This window comes from Ambystoma mexicanum, chromosome 7q (assembly GCF_040938575.1).
Source record: "Ambystoma mexicanum isolate Mex_15411 chromosome 7q, UKY_AmexF1_1, whole genome shotgun sequence".
Classification (NCBI taxonomy): Eukaryota; Metazoa; Chordata; class Amphibia; order Caudata; family Ambystomatidae; genus Ambystoma; species Ambystoma mexicanum.
In genome coordinates, this window is record NC_090941.1 from 787,853,416 (window position 1) to 787,873,962 (window position 20,547).

Consider the following 20,547-nt stretch of genomic DNA (forward strand, 5'->3'; position numbering starts at 1 on the left):
CGTATTACCGCAGACACAGAAGATGAATACTGGGAGAGACTGATGACAGTGGAGAAGCTGGGTAAAACACTCAAGGTGCTCAAATTTATTGAATATCTTTTGGTAAGAAAGACGGCAGATTGATTGGGAGTTGATCAGATGGACAACAGATCTAGCCAAGTATGAAGATTAATCAACCAACCAATCTAACTTAACTTAACTTACATCTATAGTCTTCTTACCCAGCTTATTACGCTCTCTCCATCAGCCAAGCAAGAGGGGAAACAAAGGTAGACGGTTTAAGACGGAGCTTTGCTTTTCTTCTGTCTTTTAGAAGGATGTTTTGTATCATTTTATGTTAAAGGTTAAAAGAATTTTAACCATGAAACATTAATAAAAAAAATAAAAAAATATGTTCAACAGAGGTCAGGTGAAGCAATTCGAACAATGTAAAACAGACTTCACCCTAGGGGAAAGGGAAAGGTATAGGTATGCCCAACTGAGGCACTGGCTGCACCACCCCACCATGAAATAAGCAGGAACACGCCAACTTACCTCCTTCGAAAAAAGTATTTAAACAGGAACCCGGGGGACAGGCGACTGGTAACAGCCTTATACAAGCACATAAAGGCAGACGAGGACCCTCCGATAAGGCAATATATGAAAAGATGGGAGATCTCCAAGGGTAGCACAGTAGAGGAGTCGGAGTGGGCTAGGCTCTGGGCGCATATTCCCAAGCTAACAAGATACCTCCAAATAAGGGAGATATGGCTAAAACACATTCCCCAATGGCACATGACACTGAGAAAGATGCACAAAATGTACCCAGAGTCCTCACTGCTCTGTTGGAGGGAATGCGGAGGGAGGTGGGGGCTACCTGGAGTCACATATGGTGGTAATGCCCCAAAATGGACCTCTACTAGAAGGGCATGCTGGAAGCTATTGAGCAGGTCCTAGGGGTGAAGTGCAAGGGAAACAGAGGCCTGTCAATTATAGGAATTGATGGGACGCTGGAGGAAATCACCTATAAGCCAGGTCACAAACTCTATGTCATAATGATGATGGCGGCGGCGCTGGTACTGGCACCTAAATAGAAGGCCAGGGACCCGCCACAGGACCACGAATAGGTGGGAAAATCTGGTCCTCTGTCGCTTTGGAGTGGCCCACATACTCCATCCAAGGGGAGTACAAGAGGTTTAACACTGATTGGTCGTCCCTATCGAAGTATTGTAACGCTCACCTGGTATCCGTGGGGACGTCACTCAGCCTGTTCTGACCTCTTACGACCTTGAATCCTTCCTTGGAGTCTACTCGACTGGAGACTGGGCCTGAAACACAGGATTGGTAGAGTTTAAATCCCTATTGTCTCTGTGTGCTTGAACCCCTTCTTCCCCGGGGTCCAACCATTCCCTTTGATCCACAGCTCACCTTGTTTTCTTGGAAAGTGTGCTCTCTGTCCTGCTTTCAGCGCAGGGGTGCGTTGTTTGATGCGGGCTCGTTGCTGCCTAGTTACTTCACTGGCAAGAGTCCGACAGGTAAGTATAATGAGTCTTTTCAACAGTTCTCCAACTTCGTTCCTTTCCTTCCTTAGATGATGGCCGGCGTCCGGGGATGGTGATGTGCTGCTGAGATGAGTAGCGCTGAAGGTGAGTGAGAGCGCGATGCGACCCTTTCATATTTGTATTGAACCGAGCTCTTTTTCTGTGTCTTTTAGGTGCCGTGACGTTTTCAGCGTGGATGCCGGTTATGAAGAAGAAATGCAGTGAGTAAGCGCTGTATGCAGCGCCTCTAGATGTTTCCACGCTGACCTGGAGTGTCTGTTCCCTCTTGCAGATGGATGAGAAGTTCCGGAGACAGAGTTCCCTCGGAGCAGCTGGGATTCAGGTAAGCGTTTGAAGCTCGTACAGTCTTTAAAAATAAGCGAAGATTTGCTGAATGCTTACTAATGCCTTTTTTCTGTTCTTTTCCCTTTTCCTTAGGAAGCGGCGTGCCGGGATGGGAATGACACCGCCGAAGATGCCCGCAGAACAGAAGAAGCGATGAATGATGGGCAGAAGCGCCGCAAGGTAAGGCTGTTCCTAACGGTGTTCTTGTTCTTGCAGGAGCTGAGCGCAGAAGAAAGATGCAGGCCTACTGGAGACCGATCCGAACACGGTGAGTGTCACGCTGCAGGTGCAGAAAACACAAAGCATGTTTCTCAGCCTGGGCGTGGCTTAAATAGTCTGTGGGTATCCCAGGTTTCTCTGGGCTGAACCACACCCAAAAGACTAGACTGCACATGCAGTTCTGGGAACCAAAATATGTGGGGGCATCTATCTTGTCCCCATCAATGCACTACAAGTCCAATACCCAATGTTATCCTATGGGGGTGAGTGGGTCTGGTGCCACAAGCGCCAAGTCTGACTCCAAGTAGGTCTTTGGAGGTTTGGAGAGGCCCTTGAGGGCCATGTAGGTGATCGTGGCCTGGCTCCAGCCTGACATCTTGGAGGGCTGGGGACATGAGGGGCAGGAACCATGACAGATATCTAAGGGAAAGGGCTATGGGAGCGTGGTGCCAAAGGACAATGCGCCTCCTGGGCATAGTCGACCGGCCTGGAGAAGGTGAACTATGAAGGGGCGACCGACGGCATGCTTCTGGAAACCTGTTAATCCGGAAGAACTGTTACACTACTGCAATCCCATCTCAACGGAACCAGCCACACTCAGACTGTGCTAGGACCAAGGGGGAGGGGAGAAGGAAGGGATGGAGGGGGCAAGTGAAGGGGGGGGGGGACATTCATGTTCGAAAGTGTTATTGTTTGGAAAAATTGCCAATAAGAAGTTAAGACAAAAAGAAATACAAGCATTCTAATAGAAACAAAGTTTCCTAGTACCGACAGTCTGAAGGACTAGCCAGTTTCCCCATATCAAATGAAAAATGGTAAGCAAAGAGAAGCTGAAGGCTTTACTTCAATTCAAAAAGACAGGTCAGGATCAAAAACAAAGCAGAAAGAATGGGGTTTGAGTGAAAACTATGGAAGGAAAGTTGCAAAAAGAAAATCTTTCCTAACAAGCGGTACGGTATAGTGATAGGTCCTCGCCTGCAACAGCGGAGGCCAAGCCCAGTGGTGTACAGTCACAGACCTTTGTGTATTCTTTGCCGGCTCATATCAGTCCGGTGAACTCCATCGATGCTGAAGCCTTTGGTAGCCGGACCGAAAGTCACCGGACCAGCGCCTTGGCAAAGATGTCCATCATCTTCAGCCGAAAGGCTTCCCATTGCTCTAGAGTTGAGGAATGGGTCAGAATAAGTGTAACTGCAGTGACCTTTTCCTCAGAGGAGTCACTGGAGTGGTGACTCCTCTTTTCTGGAAGATGAGGAATGCTGTTTTGAAGAACCGCAGGGTGACCTTGAACTCTTGCTGTGCATTTTCTTCTTTTTGTCTTTTCAGACTGGAGACCATTCTTCGATTTGACGAGCAATGCCCAGCAACCTCAAAATGGTCCGTATATCACCCTTCTCTTAATGGAGGAAGGTCAAAAGCTTTGCTGCCTGCTCCCAAAGCGTCTTGTGATCCGTTGGCTGACATGTTTGGCAGTCCTGCGTGGCATGATCCTCTATGAGGCAGTTGAGACATTCTATGCAGACTGGGGACAAACATCAGACACTGGCAGTCTACGCAGGGTGGAACCCCTGGTAGGCAGAATCCTGTGCAGTTCCCTTAGGGAACACTGCAAAAAGATTAAGACTACAGGAGTAAGCAGTAAACCCAATTGGTAGCAGTCTGCACCACCCAGATTTACCTGGTAGCTGTGGCTGAGCAGTCAGACTTCACTCAAGAAGAGTAGGGCAGTATATAGAGTATACACAATAGGGCTAAAAACACAGTAGAGCAAACAAACACTGACGAGAGCTTAGTATCAAAAGTATATAATTATTTATTTAAAACACACTTTAGGCAATACACTAGCACTCTAAATCAAAAGCAAGTTAAAACACAGTCAGGTAAAGTATACACACCTCCCTTGATAACTATTAGACAAGTCAGAGTTAAAACACCACGATTTGTTAAAACAGATGTGAGTGCGTAACCTAGATGGCACTCCAATAGTTAAGTTAAAGGGAGAGAAAAAGGCAGAGCATAGAAATAAAACAGGTCCCAACACTTTAAGGAGTTCTCAGCAAGGGAATAAAGGCAGTATACACTGTAGAGCCGAAGTTCATAGGCCGGGCCCACTTTAAATGGAGCAAAGCGAGATGTGCCCAAGATCACACAGTTTAAAATGCACTAAAAGTCTTTGCAGAAGGTTCAAAAGAGGTTGGGGTGATTCAAGAAGTTAAAGTTAGAAGGTCTGGGGCCAACCCAGTTGGAAAGCCAGGGATTTAAGGGTCACCTTGGGCAAACCGAAGAAAGGGAGGCTAGGCAGAAAACAGTACATTAAAGAGAGAGGAAGCACCAGCAGTGGCAGTTGTTCCTAGCAGTGGTTGCAGTTCGTTGTTTCGACCAGGGGAAGAGAGGATCTCATCGAGGAGGAAAATTGGCGTTGATGCACGGCACAGGGATGAAACCAGCCGCGGAGTATGTCGGTTAAAAGGCGCGTTCCTTTTATTCGCGGTCAAAGTGGTGAAGCTTGGCTATTCGGCCGCCCGAGTGCTTTGCACGGGCGATTCGACCAAGAGACGTCTTTGGAAGGCGAAAGGGGTGAACTGGTTGATCCCACCAGCTCAAAGGAAGAAGACTCGTCCAGCAGAAGATCTTCTTTTGTCGTTGGGAAAGTGGTGAGTTCGTTGCAGCAGGGCTCCACCGGTGGTGTCGTCGTTGCAGATGGCTCAGCTTCTTCCCTCTTCAGATTCTTAGGTCCTGTGGCGACTTCTGAAGTTCCAGTCCCAAAGGTCCTGCTTTTATACAGAAAAATCCCCATTCAACAGCCTAGCTGTCACTCAAACATGCTAAGTGGTGAGCCGGGTGGCTCACCACTGGGCCAATCAGAATAGAGTGCGACTTGGGTTGCTAAGGCAACACAGTCCAGGGTGCCAATTCCCCTCCCCACACATCCTGTGGAACCCAGACAGAGTGGCACCATTTGGCGGGCTTCTGTTGAGAAGCCCGCCAAAATAGTGGAACAAAGGGCCCGACCTTGGTTAGAGTTACAGAGGCGGACACAAACGCCATTTTAGAAAAGAGTTCTGGCAAAAAGACCCAACCAGTGATTTAATATTAAATAAATAAACCGGCGGTATCTTTAACATTGCACCAAAAAGTGGTGCGTTTAAAATCAATGGGAAAATCCCATAGGAAATATTCCGGTGGAATATTTTACGTGGTAACCACTGCCACCAGCCAGAAACTCGACAAGGGGGGACTGGACAGTGCCCCCTTGAAAACAGACCCAGGGGCAATCAAATTAACCCCTTCCAGTACTTCCACAATATGATGGTTTGTACTGGTTCTGTTCACAATTTTGGACTAGTAAAGTCAATGGTGACTTTACATGCCTCGGGAGAAAGTAGTCAGTCCCAGGGTATGGAGTCTATGTTTGGGGGTCACTATGACACCCCTGTGTTACTGCACTGAGGCTGCTGTGTAACACACATGAAAAACAGATGATACCCTATGGAGTAAAAGACCCCATAGCCCATAAGCACATACAAAGTCAAAGACATATCTCAAATCATGCCTAAGAGTGGGAGGAAAAGAGCCTGACTCTTAGCAGGAGAAAAGAAAAAAAAAATCCAGCAAAGCTGCTGGGGGACTCACTAGGTTTGGGAAATTAGCCTTATAAGATAATTCTCCCTAACAACCCCGAAAACGTGGACGGATTAGGCATTGCAAAGCGAAAATATACTCAAAACATCTAACTAAGCAATGTTCTTGAAGCAAGCAGAGTGGTGGAAAAAATGGTCTAAGGTTACGGGGTGCTGCACCTCAATATATACTGGCCCTGACGTGATGTCCTGCGTGGTGCCCTTAAAGGCCGAAATAGTTTCCGAAGAGCAGTTGTGCTTGGATAAGAGTTGTCATAGATGTGGAGTCCGTGGGAGGAAGGAATCCATCAGAAATTAGTTTCTGCTGACTCGTGACTGTATTCAACATTGAAGTGTAATGGATTCAACATTGCCTGGGCCCGCTGCCTGAACTGTCAAAGAGGAGGACAGTCAGTCATGCCAGGAGCCCTCCGTAAAACCACAGTAGCTGCCACCCTCACTGATCACTCAAAACCAAATGCCCAAACAGCCTCTGCAATGGCTGTCTGACTGATTGGAACAGGAGGAACAGGGGAATGGGACAAAATAAATAATAAAAAAACAGTCTCCCCAGGTCTTTAAAATACAAACAGAATAAAGGATTAATTCTCCTGCCTGTCTCCCTAGCTCCAGTAGTCACCTGATAAGCCTCTAGTTCTTGGCCTGAGGCTTTGGATTCCTCAACCCTCCTTCAGTAAGGTGGATTGTATCAGAACATTCACCTTCAAGTAGCGTGAATACTTTCAGAAGGATGGTTAACCCTAGTAGTTACAAGTCGAACTTCGGAAAAGAGCTTCAAATTTTACATAGGTTACTGATAAAGAATGTTACCATAATTTGCTGCCTGAACTCCAACCTACCCTAACTTCTTGTCCCTATTTAATACCTTACTATGAAATTATCTAAACTAAACCCAGAACTTTAGCAGGTTTCAATCTCTCAAAACTTTGAACGTATTTACAGAGTTTTACTTTTAGTTTCAGAGGTTACGCTTCTATCCAGATCTTATTGGCACCTTTTTTCTGTGCTTTATTTTTTTTATGCTATAATATGCTATATATACTTTGTTACTAAATTAACATATGCCATTATTCACTTCTTTCCTCTGGTAAATTCATCAGAAAGTCAAGAAATAACTTTCTGCTTATGCTAAACTTTCATCACTTATCTGATTCTTCCGTGACGTCTCAGAACAGGAGGTGCTGCTCTCTATATGTCATGAGAGCTGACTGATTAGTCTCTTGAGGTTGAGGGGGGAGCATTTAATCTGAAGACACTCATCAACACAATCAATTTCTTTTCATTTCCAGTTGAGTAGCGATTGTAGCCTAAGCAAACATCACTGACTGAAAGTGCCATGGGAAACAACCGTCCGCCAAAGTGAGGTTTTGACTTCTCCCTCACGTGCTGTACACAAGCAAAGAAATGAAAAGGTAGAAAAAGGAATGTTCCAACTACAGTAAACTAAATCATAAATACATCGTTTTGACTGAAAACCGGGTTGTCAGACTTTAGCTGGGGATTTCAGTCATGGGATATGATACGTACATCCTATTCAGCAGTTTCTGAATAATGATATGGTACCACAGTGTACTCCCCCTGCACCCTTTTCCTCCCCAAGAGTCACCAATGGAAACAACAGCAACAGTAATAAAAAATACAGGAAAACAAAAAAAAAACAATGGAGCAAAGCAGTGCCATATTAACACAGTAACATACATATGCCAGACACAAACAAAGCTTAGAAGTTGGTGGTGCCTAACCCACAATCAGCAGTGGTCATTGAGCATGCTATTAAGCTTCAGGTGAAATCTTGAAGTTAGTCATCAAGACCTACAAAATCAGACACTACAATGCAACTGCATCTTTGACGTATCAATAAAGCAGGATACCTTTTTCAAAATGAAGATGCAGATATTTTGTTTAAGACATAATTTTGCTGTGATAACAAACCTGTGTATTCCATCTCTTATGTTCCCCATCAAGTTGGCGGATCAGAATTTCTGCTGCTTGAATGATTTCTTGTGCCTTAGTTAACTCAGCTTCAAGTTTGGCAGCTTCTGTTGTCCTGCTTTGAAACCTGCAAAAAACAAGTGGTTTAAGATAACCAATATTTATGATCTTTTATCAAGTAAGAGACATCTTTAAGTCAGTGACTGATGATAGGGAAAAATAAACGTACTTTTCTTTCAGGTCCGCCACTTTTCGCCCAACTGAGTTGAGCTCATCTTCTAATCTCTGCTTTCGGTCCTCTGTTTTTCTCAAGTTTCTGAAACATATTTTTGCTTATAATTAAACATGGGCCAATATAAAAGGTAGCAGCAATCATGCAACAATATCAACTTATGTTCCTAAGACAAATAAGAAGCATTAGGAACAAGTTGCTTACCTGTAACTCTTGTTCTCCAGGCACGGGTCTTGCATGGATTCACATGCTCATGAATATTCCCAGTCGTCAGGCTGGGAATCCTCGGTAAAAGAAAGCAGTTTAGCTTTAAACTCAAAACTGCTTGTCTCATCTATAGCCTATCAGTGTCCTTTGGATCATACTGCCCCAGCCAATGACACTCGTCCTTCTAAGCTCCACCCCTGGTTGCATCTTCAGATTTGGTAGCGCATGTGAAGTAGCATTCTGAACCAAGAAGAGCCAGAGAGGGGAAGGAGGGAGGGTTCACATGCGAGTCCATGTAAGACCCTTGCTGGAGAACTGCCCCAAAGCCATTGGGGAACAAGCTGTATCGCCCCTTTCCAGGTAAGAAACTTGTTCTTTCTCCAGCATGGGGTCTTGCATGGATTCATATGCTCATGAATACGATTACACAGCAGTACATATACACAAACATGGGACGTGGCAAGGATCACAGAACCAATACACTTACCCCTAGAACAGACTCGCCTCAACCAAACAGGTTGCGTAGCATCGCTTGGGCGACCCGGGACTCCTCCTTGGAATCCCTGTCGACGCAGTAGAATTTCGTAAAGGTGTGAGTGGACCTCAACCAGAGAGAAACGATGTTGCTGCGATGGCTCTGGTGGAATGGGCTCTCAGCCGGCCTGGAAGCGGTCTGTTGGCTAGACTATGACAATACATGATCCAGCCAGAGAGCCATCTGGATATGGAAGCCTTAGACAGGGCCTTCCCATGTCCCACAGGTACAAAACTGACAAACAGCTGAAACGTCTTGCGTTAGTCTCTAGTGCGTGCCACATAGAACTTGAGGGCATGAGCAAAGTCCAGCGAATGCAACGGCCTTTCAGCAGGCGTAGCAGGGTTTGCGAAGAACACTGGCAGCACCAAAGGCTTGTTGAGGTGAAAATCCGATAGAACCTTTGGCATGAAGGTGGGATGAGGCCGCAGCACCACCTTGGTAGTGTGGAAAGATAAATACAGCTTCTTGCAGGAGAGCGCCTGAATTTTCCCAAAGCGCCTGGCCGAGGTGGCCACCACTAGGAAAACAGTCTTCCACGTTAGTAAATTAAAGGGGCCCGGTGCATTTGTTCGAATGGAGGGCCCTTAAACTTAGACAGGACTATGTTCGGCTGCCAAGCCGGGGCAGGAGTCTTCACTGGCAGAAAAGTCCTGAAGAGACCCCCGAGGAAAGCTCTGATGAGCCTGTGCGACCACAGGAAGACCACAAGTAGAGCTTGCCTGGTGCCCGTGTGTACCGGGATATGGCAGCCAGATGAACCTTGATGGAGGCATGAGACAGGCCAGCCTTAGCCAGCGAGAGCAGGTACAGGGAGAGTTGCAGAGCTGTTATCCGCAGTGGCGTAATCTTCTGCGTCCTGCACCACACCATGAAGCACTTCCATTTGTACCTGTAGCAAGACAGCGTGGCAAGGAGTAGTGTCCACATTCTAGGGCTGTAGGAGCCAGGCAGTGAGGCTCAGTGGCGCTGGGTCGTGGTGTAGGATTGTTCCGTTTTCTCTGGAGATAAGGTCTGGAAGTGAAGGCAGCTGGATGGTGGGAACCACTGACATATGAAGAAGGTCAGAGTACCAGATCTGCCACGGTCGCGCTAGTGCAATGAAGATCATCCTGCAATGACAACGTCCCAGTGTGCTGATCACACGTAACAGTAGCGGAATTGGAGGGAAGGCGTACAGGAAGAGCCCGTCACAGGGGAATGAGAAGGCATCCCTCAGGCTCCTCGGCTGAGGATATCTGGTGGAAAACGTCCGGCACTTGGAGTTGGCAGCTGTCGCAAAGAGATTGATGATCTGAAGAAGACCCCACTCGCTGAAAAGACGAGACACTTCCTCTTGTTAAAGCTCCCATTCGTGACAGGACCGCAGCTCTCTGCTGAGCGCGTCCACAATGGTATCTTGACGCCTGCCAGGTGAAAGGGAACGAGGAACATGTCTTGAAGAATGGCCCAGCGCCACAGGGACTGGGCTTCCAGGGAGAGAACGTCCCGCCTTACTTCCAGATATAAAACATGGTGGTAGTGTTGTCTGTGAAGATTCGCATCACCTTCCCCTGTAGCGGATCTCTCTCCTTTCTGCTCTTTAACCTCTAACTGAGCCCCCTCCAAACACTCATTCGACGATCCTATGGCCTTTCTTGCTGTAACTATGCAGATGACACCAACATAGTCTTCAAAATCCCAAAGGGCCCCGCCTCCACCTCCCCTGATCTCGCATCATGCCTCTCAGAAATCGAACACGTGATGACTGCCAACCACCCCTTCTCATCCCAGGTAAAACCGAGATCATTCTTTGCAGGAAGACCGCAGTCTTCTCCGAAACCAGAACATGGCTGCTCTCTGTAGGCTCAACCCCCACTGTTAGGTAAGATTTCCACAGAGCTGGTAAATCTTCCTTTCCTGGTTCAACCCCAGAACGTTTTGCTTTTCTAGTGGGATATTTTTCATTAATACCTCAGTGAGTGGGAACCTTTTTCCACACTCACCTCATCTTTAACTCTTTTAATGGGTGTCATTTTTAAGACTCTCCATAGTGTCTTTTTAATGTTATCATGTCTAACAGCTTATTGGCAATAAGTGCCTGTTGTAGCTGGGTTGCCCTAGGGGCTCCCCATTTAACTTTCTTGTGCTAACCTTGAGTGAACTAAAGTTCCCAAGGGTGGAAAGGATCTTTGGATCCCTTTTACATTTTATTCTGTGAAACCAGCACACCCCACCTTATGTGGAGTGCTGGGGAGATACAATGTATCCCCCTTCACATTAAAACTGTAACAATTATGTTACAGTGACAAGCTTACCTTTAATGGCTGGTGGCAGTGATACCTTTTACTAATTTGGTGCACCTTTACCGCGGGCTGTGATCACAGCTGCAGTAAAGGCACCTAAGGGTGCTCATTTTACCAAAATGGCCCCTGTCTTCTTTTTCTGCCATTTTAGTGTTTCTTGTAGTTTCTTGTTCCTTCCCTTGACATCCAGGGTGGGAAATTCCTTTGAGTTTTGTCTTTGGCGGGAGTCCCCTGGATACCCTGCCCAGGCTCCAGTCAGTCTGCAAGCACAGGAAGTGGGGGAGGAGTCCAAAACTTCCCCCTCCTTTGTCTTAGGCCTTCCTTCAACTGGGCAAAATCCCAGTGGGGGTTGGCTGTCCTGATTGGACAGCCAGACGCCCCTTTCTTGAAAAATGCAGGAAGAGAATGCAGAGGTTGTGTTGCAGTTCCTGATAAATACTGGAAACCTGGAAGCTGAAGTCATGTCGACCACTGGAACCGAAAACCGAAGAGGATGACGAAGGAAAAGCAGGGGGAATGATTTCCAGCGACCGGAGAGCCTGCTGTGTAACCGGAACCTGCTGCAGCCCTTCCTTCCGATCGACCTGGGGTCTCTGAAAACGACGACCCGAACCCAGAGCCTGGTGAGTCCCACTAGACTCAAGAAGACCTGCATTTTGAGCCATCCCACGGGTTACTTCGACCTTGCGTTCTTGCATTACCCCAATACCCTGGGACCTCCAGCCACTGTGGGGTGCACGGTCTTCCGAATTCCAAATCTCGCTGAAACTTCGTGGGCATCCTGGTGTATCTCCAGAGACACAAATCGGTATTTTACTCTCCTGTGATTAGGTTGTGCCTCTTTACAAAAGTAATGTGTTGGTTTCACCCGATTATTCCTGTAGGGTAATTGTATGAGTGTCCTCCAACTGTTGGTATCATCAGGTTAGTCCTGTTAGGATAACTGTATGAGTGTCCCCCAACTGGGTCTTGCTTCCCCTGACTTGCTGCTAGCCTGTCCTTAATAAGTCTACATTAGGTTGTTGCATACCTAGAATAACTATTCAGTAAAGTGTGACATTGGGTTTTACTTTCCCCTTCATTGTGAAGTTAAAGTAAGTGAGTTTTACTTACCTTGTGTTAGCTGTGTGCCATCCAAAACAAGTTATCAGAGCTATTGCTTACCTCAATCTAGGGTTCCCTGATTTCCAAAGCATCTGTAATTGTATATTACATCCTTAGGTTTTACTCACCTGGTATAACTGTGGGTTATGACAAAAGTAGTTATAGGTTTTTACTGCACCTAGAATAAGTGTTTCACTATTCACCAAAAGTATATTGTCCAGTTTACTGTTTATGTGATTTGTTCCAAGAGTCACTGTACAACTGGAAGGGCCTACTGTCCTTGTATTACCAAAAGTAATCTAAAAGTAACCATTGGTCTTTTACTCCCAAAGAATAGGCTTGACCTATACTAAATGTGTATAACAAGTTTTTGACTTCCCTAGAACTACTGTTAGGTGTTCCAAATAAGGTTTATACTTGGGTCTGTGTACTTTCAAGTATAGTGTTGTGTTTTATATTGTGATTTCATATAATGTGTTAGTACTTACTTAACCCCTAGATTTATCTGGGCCTACCTGTATTTAAATAAATCCTTCATTTTTACAATCCATAGTGTTTCAGTGTTTCTTTGGATCATTTGTATTACAATTTTCACTTGTACTGCATCTACTGCCCTCTCTCCCTCCTAAAATAAGCCTGGCTGCTCTGTCTACGCTACCCCGAACTCAGGTGGCGCAGCCTTATACTAAGTGTGGAGTCTTGTACTGCCTCAGTAGAATGGTTTTGCTAGGCCCTTAATTGGACTTCAGAAAAACTGTCCTAACACCCACCACCTCCAACACAGTAAAAAAACCTTGGATGCATTATGGACGCAGACCTGACTCCATTAGATCACACCAATTCGGTGACAAAAAGCTGCTACCTACAAATGTGCATTCTCAGTCCCATCTTTCCCTACCTGACCTTCCCACACAGAGTCTCTGCAATCATTGCTATCATCCTTTCACACTTGGACTATGCCAACACCCTCTTCCTGATGGCCCCCGCATCACAACTAAGAAAACTCCAACGGATACAAAACACATTTGCAAGACTCCTCCTTGACCTGGGCCCAAAAACACATCACACCCACCCTCCATGTCCTTCACTGGCTGCCAATTGGGCGACAATCCACCTTCAAGGCAATGTGCATCACGCACCAAGCTTTCCACAACACAGGACCAGAATATCTGCAATATAAACTTACATGCTACAGGCCTACCAGAAACCTCAAATTAGGCGCAACACTCCTCCTCATCCGTGTCATTGCAGTGGCAAAATCAACAAGAATAGGGGGCTCGTCTTTCTCAGCCCAAGCATCCACCACCTGGAACTCAATTGAGTTTACCATCTGCTTAATAGAGGATCACCTCGGCTTCGGGAAGGCTCTCAATAACTCTTTGCCCTTCAGCATCCTCACAGACTTAATCCATCTCCTGCGTGTTTACCCACCCCTTACAGGAATATGGGGCACCGGATGAGTCAATAGGGTGGGACCTAGCACCCCATGGGATGCATCTCAGTCAGGCCTTAGGATAAGCTCCGCAAGACCACATTGAATTACGCGTCAGCCTTGCTTCACTGGAATGTCTATCACTATCAAAATGTAACACAGCTGTATGCCGCCCAAGGCATGGACCACCCCCCACTGCTCAACTTCACCACACGCACATAACCACCTCCAATAGAATATTCCAATAGAATACAGCTGAGTCGCATGATAACATTTATTCCAGCTGTTCACATAATCGGTATCCATGACTCTCCTACTCCCCTGACATTCTGTCACAGCACTCATCCTCTCATATAATATCTATGGCTGCTTTTAGAGACCTAGCCACTCCCTAACTACCGTCATGCTAGCCAAAAATGTACACACACATTTTAGAATCCTTACTTCAGATCTCGGACTGTGGTCCTCCAAACGACGTACATTCCCCACAGCGCTTCTAGGCCATACAAATGGCAGGAGGCGCTATATGATATATGATTTGGCATTTATAATGCGCCTGTACACAAGTGTTGCTAGGCGCGAGAAGACAAAGAAGGGGAAACAAAGGGTGGACAAAATAACGTTATCACTGGGCCTTGTGTCATTCAGATAACATGACATAAAAAGAAAATAGTACGAATACCACTCCTGCCCCTATTCGAAGTAGTGACCAGCTCCATGTCTGCATTTGCCAAAAAAGAATAGATTTTCTGCAAAAGCATGCAATCAGAGGGCCTGGTAGGGCGAGAGGGTGGTGGGTCCAGTGGTTATGGTAGGAAGAGAAGGCAGTATCCCTGTGGCACAATTTGTAGCGCTCAGGCGGCCAACGTAGTATGCGACAACTCCTTCGTATACAGCCGCATCCTTCCAAACACTGGAGAACTGTGGGTGGAGTCCATATAAAAGGAGTTTTGTTGTGTTGGTGGCTGCAGAAAAAGCATCTGCTGGACACTTGCTTCTCTGTCCTCCTATCTGCTTTGTCAAACAAAAATAACATCCTCTGTGAAGGGGAGGATGCGGAAAACAAAACTAGGCCAGGTTGTTCTATAGCCAGACCAAAAGACTTGGGAGTAGCTTTAGTTTCCTTACATTTTTCTAAAGAGGGGTTTTTCTTGGCTCCAAAAATATCCCTGTTGAAAGGCATGTACAAAAGCTTTTCCTAGTCATCCTGAGCAAACCCAGAGGAACGGATTCTTGAGTGCCTTCTCACTACAGAGCGAATCCCCATTAATCTGCCCATGCAGTTGGTTGAGTCCAGTCCTGACTGTGGAGCATGTCCTGCAGCCTCCTTCCCATCCTTCTTGAGGGAGGTAACATCTTTTCTTATCTCGTCAGCCGGAAGGTTTTGAGCCACTTCCACGACCACAATTCACAGCTTGTAAGAGTATTTGCCTATTGCACATGGCAAATTGACTTTCTGCAGGGACAGGCAACTCGAAGCACACATCTGTTTTCCCAGAGCATCTAACTTTTTGCCTTCACTATCCGGTGTGAGAGAGAAGAAAGTGGTGGTTATAGATCTCCCTGTGGCAGCCTGAACTACCAGCCTCTGTGGGGACGATGCACAGAGAGGAATCTGGGATCAGACAGAGCCGGACAGCATTTTCTTTTCCATGAACATTTTTTATTGAAATGAGGTTCACAGTGTTAATAAAAAGCATTGACAATTCACAGTCGAGCTGCCATAAACAGTACAGATCTACAAAAGCATGTATAATGAATAACCAAAATATGAAACACAAAGAAAATAACCTTGAAATGACACTGTTAGATATTGCTATTTTTCAATTTCACGCAGCATATAAATATAAATTAAGCCAAGACTACATGCATGAGATTTTGGACACCATATTATTAAAAAAAAAAATGTAAACTTATTTTTTATTTTTGTAAACCTTGTCAAACAGTTTAAAAATTACACAGTTTAACCCTTGCAGCGGTAATGACAATACACACATTTAATTTTCTCCCCCGCTTTGCACACGATTCTCCATTTCCCCACCATAGCCCCCCAGTCTTCTCCACCTTCCTCCCCTCTGTTAGATCACACCGATTTCTACCCAGGTTCTTTTTCTCACCCACATTCCATCCCTCTATTTTTCACTTCATGATGTCCGGACGCCATGCAAGTCCTTAGCGGGCCCCAAAGACCTTAGGCCTCCTTCTCGAGGGCAATGATGCTGCATACTGCGACTCTTTTGCCTCACAGTCTGCCATGTACCCCAGCCATTGCTGGAATGTGGGCCTCAATCCCTTACCCCATGTTCTGGCTATCAAAGACTGTGCAGCCAACAAAGCCATGGTCAACAACCTTTTTGTGATTCAACCTTCCTCCTCAAAGATTGCTAATAACCATGCCAACGGCTCATCCGTGACCTGCCCAGATAGCATTGTGCTCATGGCTTCAATAACCTGCCTCCATAGCATATTCACTCCTTCACAATACTACGCCATATGTAGAAAGTCATCAGGGTTAGGACAACATCTATAACATTCCACCTATCTACTAGGATAATCCTAATGTTGCTATATTGGCCCTGGAACCATTTGCGGCCTTCCTCAGGGCTAAGTACAGGGACACGGAAATAGAGATCAACAGGGTGGTGCATCTAATATCGTTATATGCAAACGACATACTTCTCTATGTCGAGAACACACGAGTACACTTGACAGAACTGCTCGAAGCCCTGGGAGCAAAGTATTTGCTGTTCCCTCTGGAAGAGCTGAGAGGAATAACCCCAAACCAGCTGCTGAGCCTGGGCCTCACATGGACGCCACTTACCTTCAGATACCTAGGAGTAGATGTATACCATGACACTGCAGAGACATAAAGCTAATACACAGGTACCCCTAGAAAAAATAAGGAAGGCAATGCAGTTTTGGAAGATGTTGCCGTTGGGAATGATAGGGAGGGCGGCCCTGTTGAAGATGACGGTACTACCCCGCCTGCTCTACTATTTACCTAACATTCCTTACAACATCCCTGGGTTATTCTTTAAACAACTAGACAATATGGTGAGGGAATTATTGTGGGCGGTGGAGAAAAAGGATAGCACTGAGCACACTACAAAGAGACTATGAATGGGGGGGGCATCAAGCTGCCGGACTTCGAACGATATTACCTGGCAGGGCAGCTTCAATTTGTGGTACGATGTCTGGGAGAGGACACATCCATAGATTCAATACTTTTTCAGCCAGCAAGGCAACAATATTACCTACGGGAGATTCTGTGGATAGACGCAGCCTCAGCTAAGCCATTCCCCAGCATGGTGAAGCTGGGCCTGGCCCTGTGGAAGAGAGCATGGAAAGCCCAAGGAATATGTGACCCTGGCTCCAGGCAAATCCCTCTCGTGGGACTAGTAGACACCTGCATAGTGACTTTGGCAGCATAACGAACACAGTGGGAAGATAAGGGAGTAGCCCAGATTAGGGACTTGTGGCACGAAGGGCATTGGGTGGACTATCAGACCCTGGTGGAAGAGCAGGACATTCATAACGGCCAATTCATACTGTACAATAATATGGTCTGAACGATTAGGAAGAGATGGGAGACCTTGCCAGAGGAAGATGATGCGCGGAGGGCACTGGATACATGGTAGGAAATCCCAGGGGGGGGGACACACAGTGTCCGGACTCTATGAACAGCTGCTAAGTGTTAACAATACAAGAGCTACAAGCATGTGCCAGATGGAAGAGCTCCAGAGAATCTTCACGGACGAGGAATGGAGCCGAGCCCTCCGATACACAAAGAAGGTCTCCAGGGGGCATACCTCACGCCTAAAAGAATGTCGTCCATAGGAAGCAAACAGACACGGAGATGCCCGTGCTGTGGGGCGAAGTCAGCAGATATGCTGCACATGTTCTGGTCCTGCCCGGTGATAACGAACATCTGGGACTATGTCAGGGAAAGCGCGACGAGGGGTGGGGTTTGGGGATTCAAATGCAGGCATGGTCACCGGAGTCTTATCTGCTGGGCCTGTTCCCGAGAAGAAGTAAACAGAGGACACACTTGGCGAAAATGAAAGACCTGATGAGCGTACTAGCGAAGCACTGCATAGCAATGGCATAGAACACAAGCACCGGGCCATCAATAGAGATGTGGTGGGCGGACTTGAAGAAATGGACAGTAGCCGAGACATTGGCGTAGACGAGGGCACTGCAAAGGGGAGAGAGCGAAAGTGGGGCCAAGGTACTAGCATGGAACACCCTTGTGCAAGGCCTGTTTGAAAGGGAAGAAGGAGACAGCACAGATGATAGGGACCTGGAGGATGGCTAACTAAACGACAGTCTTAGGGAGTTCCTCAGAAAACAAGGGGATAAACGAGCTAAGGAGTAGTAAACTTCACAGGGCCGCACCCTGGCGAGACACACTGGCTAGCGAAGGAACATGGTGGACAGTTGAAGAAGAGGTCTTACAGATACATCGAGAAATTAGAATAAGTAGTGCAGATTCCAACCTGAATTTGCCAGTAGTTGTGTGATGTTTGTGCTTTATGGTTGTTATATGTTATGTTTGTATTGGAAATAACAATAAAACGGTTTAAAAAAGAAAAATACTAATGTTGCTGTTCTGGAGTGTAATACATTTGATGTGGAAACTTAAAATGGGTCAATTTATGTCTAGTGTTTAGAGATAGCCTTCTGGTGTGGATGCATGCCACTTTCCACTATTGATCCGTTATCATAACTTCTAGAGCCCTATCCCATTTCTCCCAAGCTTTATATCTCGCATCAACCTTCATCATTTTTATCATCCTTTATATTGAAAAGACAAGTTTAGTGTACCTGGGGAGGTTCTACTAGGTACTGCGCTGTAGTTGATGGTAAGGGTTGCCTGGGTAATCTCGGCAAATATGTCTGCAGCACGTACATGAGTCTATTGTTCCGCATACACTATCACGCATCAATGTCTCTATGGACTGGGCCTGAATATCTGGCTAATGGAATTTCTTGGCTACCAGCCGGCAGAACACTGCAATCGAACAATACCTCCCTCCTGGTCATTCCACGGACCAAACGTTCTTGTGTGGCACAGGGATCCTCTCCACATGCAGCTCCTAAACTATGGAACACACTGCCACCTGGATCTGCGAGCATGTACATCGCCATCAATCTTAAGACGGGGCTGAAAACTATTCCGTTTTGCAGATCTGCTCTGTTTATTTTTTTTCGTCCATCTTTCCTCACCAAGTCCAGCCTTTCCCAATTAAGGTTGTTCGTTGTTTGTCTTGTTAAGCGCCTCCATGCCTCTGGGCTTTTATATCGTGCTATAGAAATAAAATAAATAAATTGTAGGAGTATGGAAACTGCATTGCACTCCCCTCACTCCCTCAACTGGCACCAGCATTAGATACCTTCCCTCTCTAAAAATGCCCCCTATAGTGTGGATTCCCAGCCTCTCAAAGTGTATCCTAAATATCTTTTCATATGTCACCTTCAAACCACATACTCCATATATAGAGAAATCCAGCGAATATAACTGCTCCTCTCTGATAACTCTCGCCACCTTATATCATGCTGCACACGTGTTATGAACTGGTTGTACTTCCACCTGTTCTGCCATTTTCCCCATAACACCGATTTGAACACGTCTGGGTATGTTGTTGCTCTCTCAATCCCTAATTGTGGCAGTCCTGACATCAGGAACCCACCACCATGCAAGAAATTGCACTTGGACCGCTAAATAGTATATATACACATATCCGGATAATCCAATATCCCTCTCTCATATGATTTAGTTAAAATATGATACGCTATTCTTGCCTGCCTATGCAAGCCTGATCGACAGCCGCTTAACTCGTGACCAAAACGTTGCAGGAGGCATGATCGGGACATTGTTAAACATATACAGAAGTTTGGGAACAATACCATCTTTGCCAGTGTGAGCTGAGCCGCCTGCGAGATTGGGAGGCGTATCCAGGTGTTAACCTGGCTTTCCAGCTGCTCCAGCACTTTCACATAGTTTTCCACTTGCAGGGTGCTACAGCAATAGCTAGAGTTATACCCAAGTATCTAATACTCTTCTGGAACCATCTAAAATCAGCCCCTGCATCTTCCTTTGAGACTCGGGTGTCAGAGGGAATATTTCAGACTTACCCTAGTTCATTTTCAGCCCTGAGAGCATACCAAATCTCTGTACATCCTGCTCTATGGCCAGCAAACTTCTCTTGGGATACTTTACGTATAGCAGCATTTCATCAGCGTAGAGTGTGACAATGCTCAGCTGCGAGCATATCTTCATCCCTCTTTGGTCATGATATCCCCTAAAATAACAAGTCAGAGGCTCGATACCCAGTACAAAAAGAATGGGGGATAAGGCACACCCCATCTCATCCCATGAGTTGGGTAAATAGCCCCAGACACAGTTTGATTAGTCAGCACCATAGCTCTAGGTGAGTAATAGAGCAAGCGAATCCACTGAACAAAAACATTACCCATCTCAGATCTACTGAGAGCTTCGAACAAAAATGGCCATTCCACTGAATCAAATGCCTTCTCTTTGTCAAGTGAGTCCACCATTCCTGGTAATGACTCATTAATAATATTAACAAAGAGCCTTCTCAAGTTGATCTGTGTCAATCTTCCTGGGATGCACCCGGCCTGATCCGATAGGACCAGTGAAGGCATATGTGGTTGTAGCCAGTTCGTCAGCAGTCAGGCCAAAATTTTATTATCCGTGTTCACCAAAGAAAGGGGCCTATATGAGGCACACTTCGTCAGATCTTTATTGGGCTTCAATAACATGGTTACCAGAGTAGGCATTGTGGATTCAGGTAATCAGCCACTACTAGGTGCCAATTCATACATTGTATATGTATATTGCCACTCCCCTGGAGTGTGTGGTGAAAGGAACTCATGGTGGCAACAGTAAAGACAGACACAAGTGATCACAGTTCAAGGGTGTTTATTGAACTTTATAATGGGCGAGATAAACGCCTAATCTAAACCTAAATCTAAATCTAAGAAGGAAGGAAGCTACAACCATCAAATAAAAATAAGACAGTCCTAGTGGGTCTTGTCAAATAAAAAGGGTCTATAATAAAAAAAGACTTGCCA

At 46.0% G+C, this 20,547-nt stretch overlaps 1 protein-coding gene across 3 annotated transcripts in view; it reads right to left on the reverse strand.

Moving 5' to 3' along the window:
- The window catches only part of DYNC2H1 (dynein cytoplasmic 2 heavy chain 1), a 3,314,293-nt gene that overhangs the window by 1,078,300 nt on the left and 2,215,446 nt on the right, over positions 1-20,547 (reverse strand). For all 3 annotated transcript variants that reach the window (XM_069639013.1, XM_069639012.1, XM_069639011.1), the window contains exons 60-61: positions 7,887-7,973; positions 7,658-7,784 (exon numbers count right to left, since the gene is read on the reverse strand). In XM_069639013.1, coding sequence (XP_069495114.1) covers positions 7,658-7,784; positions 7,887-7,973 — 214 coding nt within the window. The remainder of the gene's footprint in view (positions 1-7,657; positions 7,785-7,886; positions 7,974-20,547) is intronic.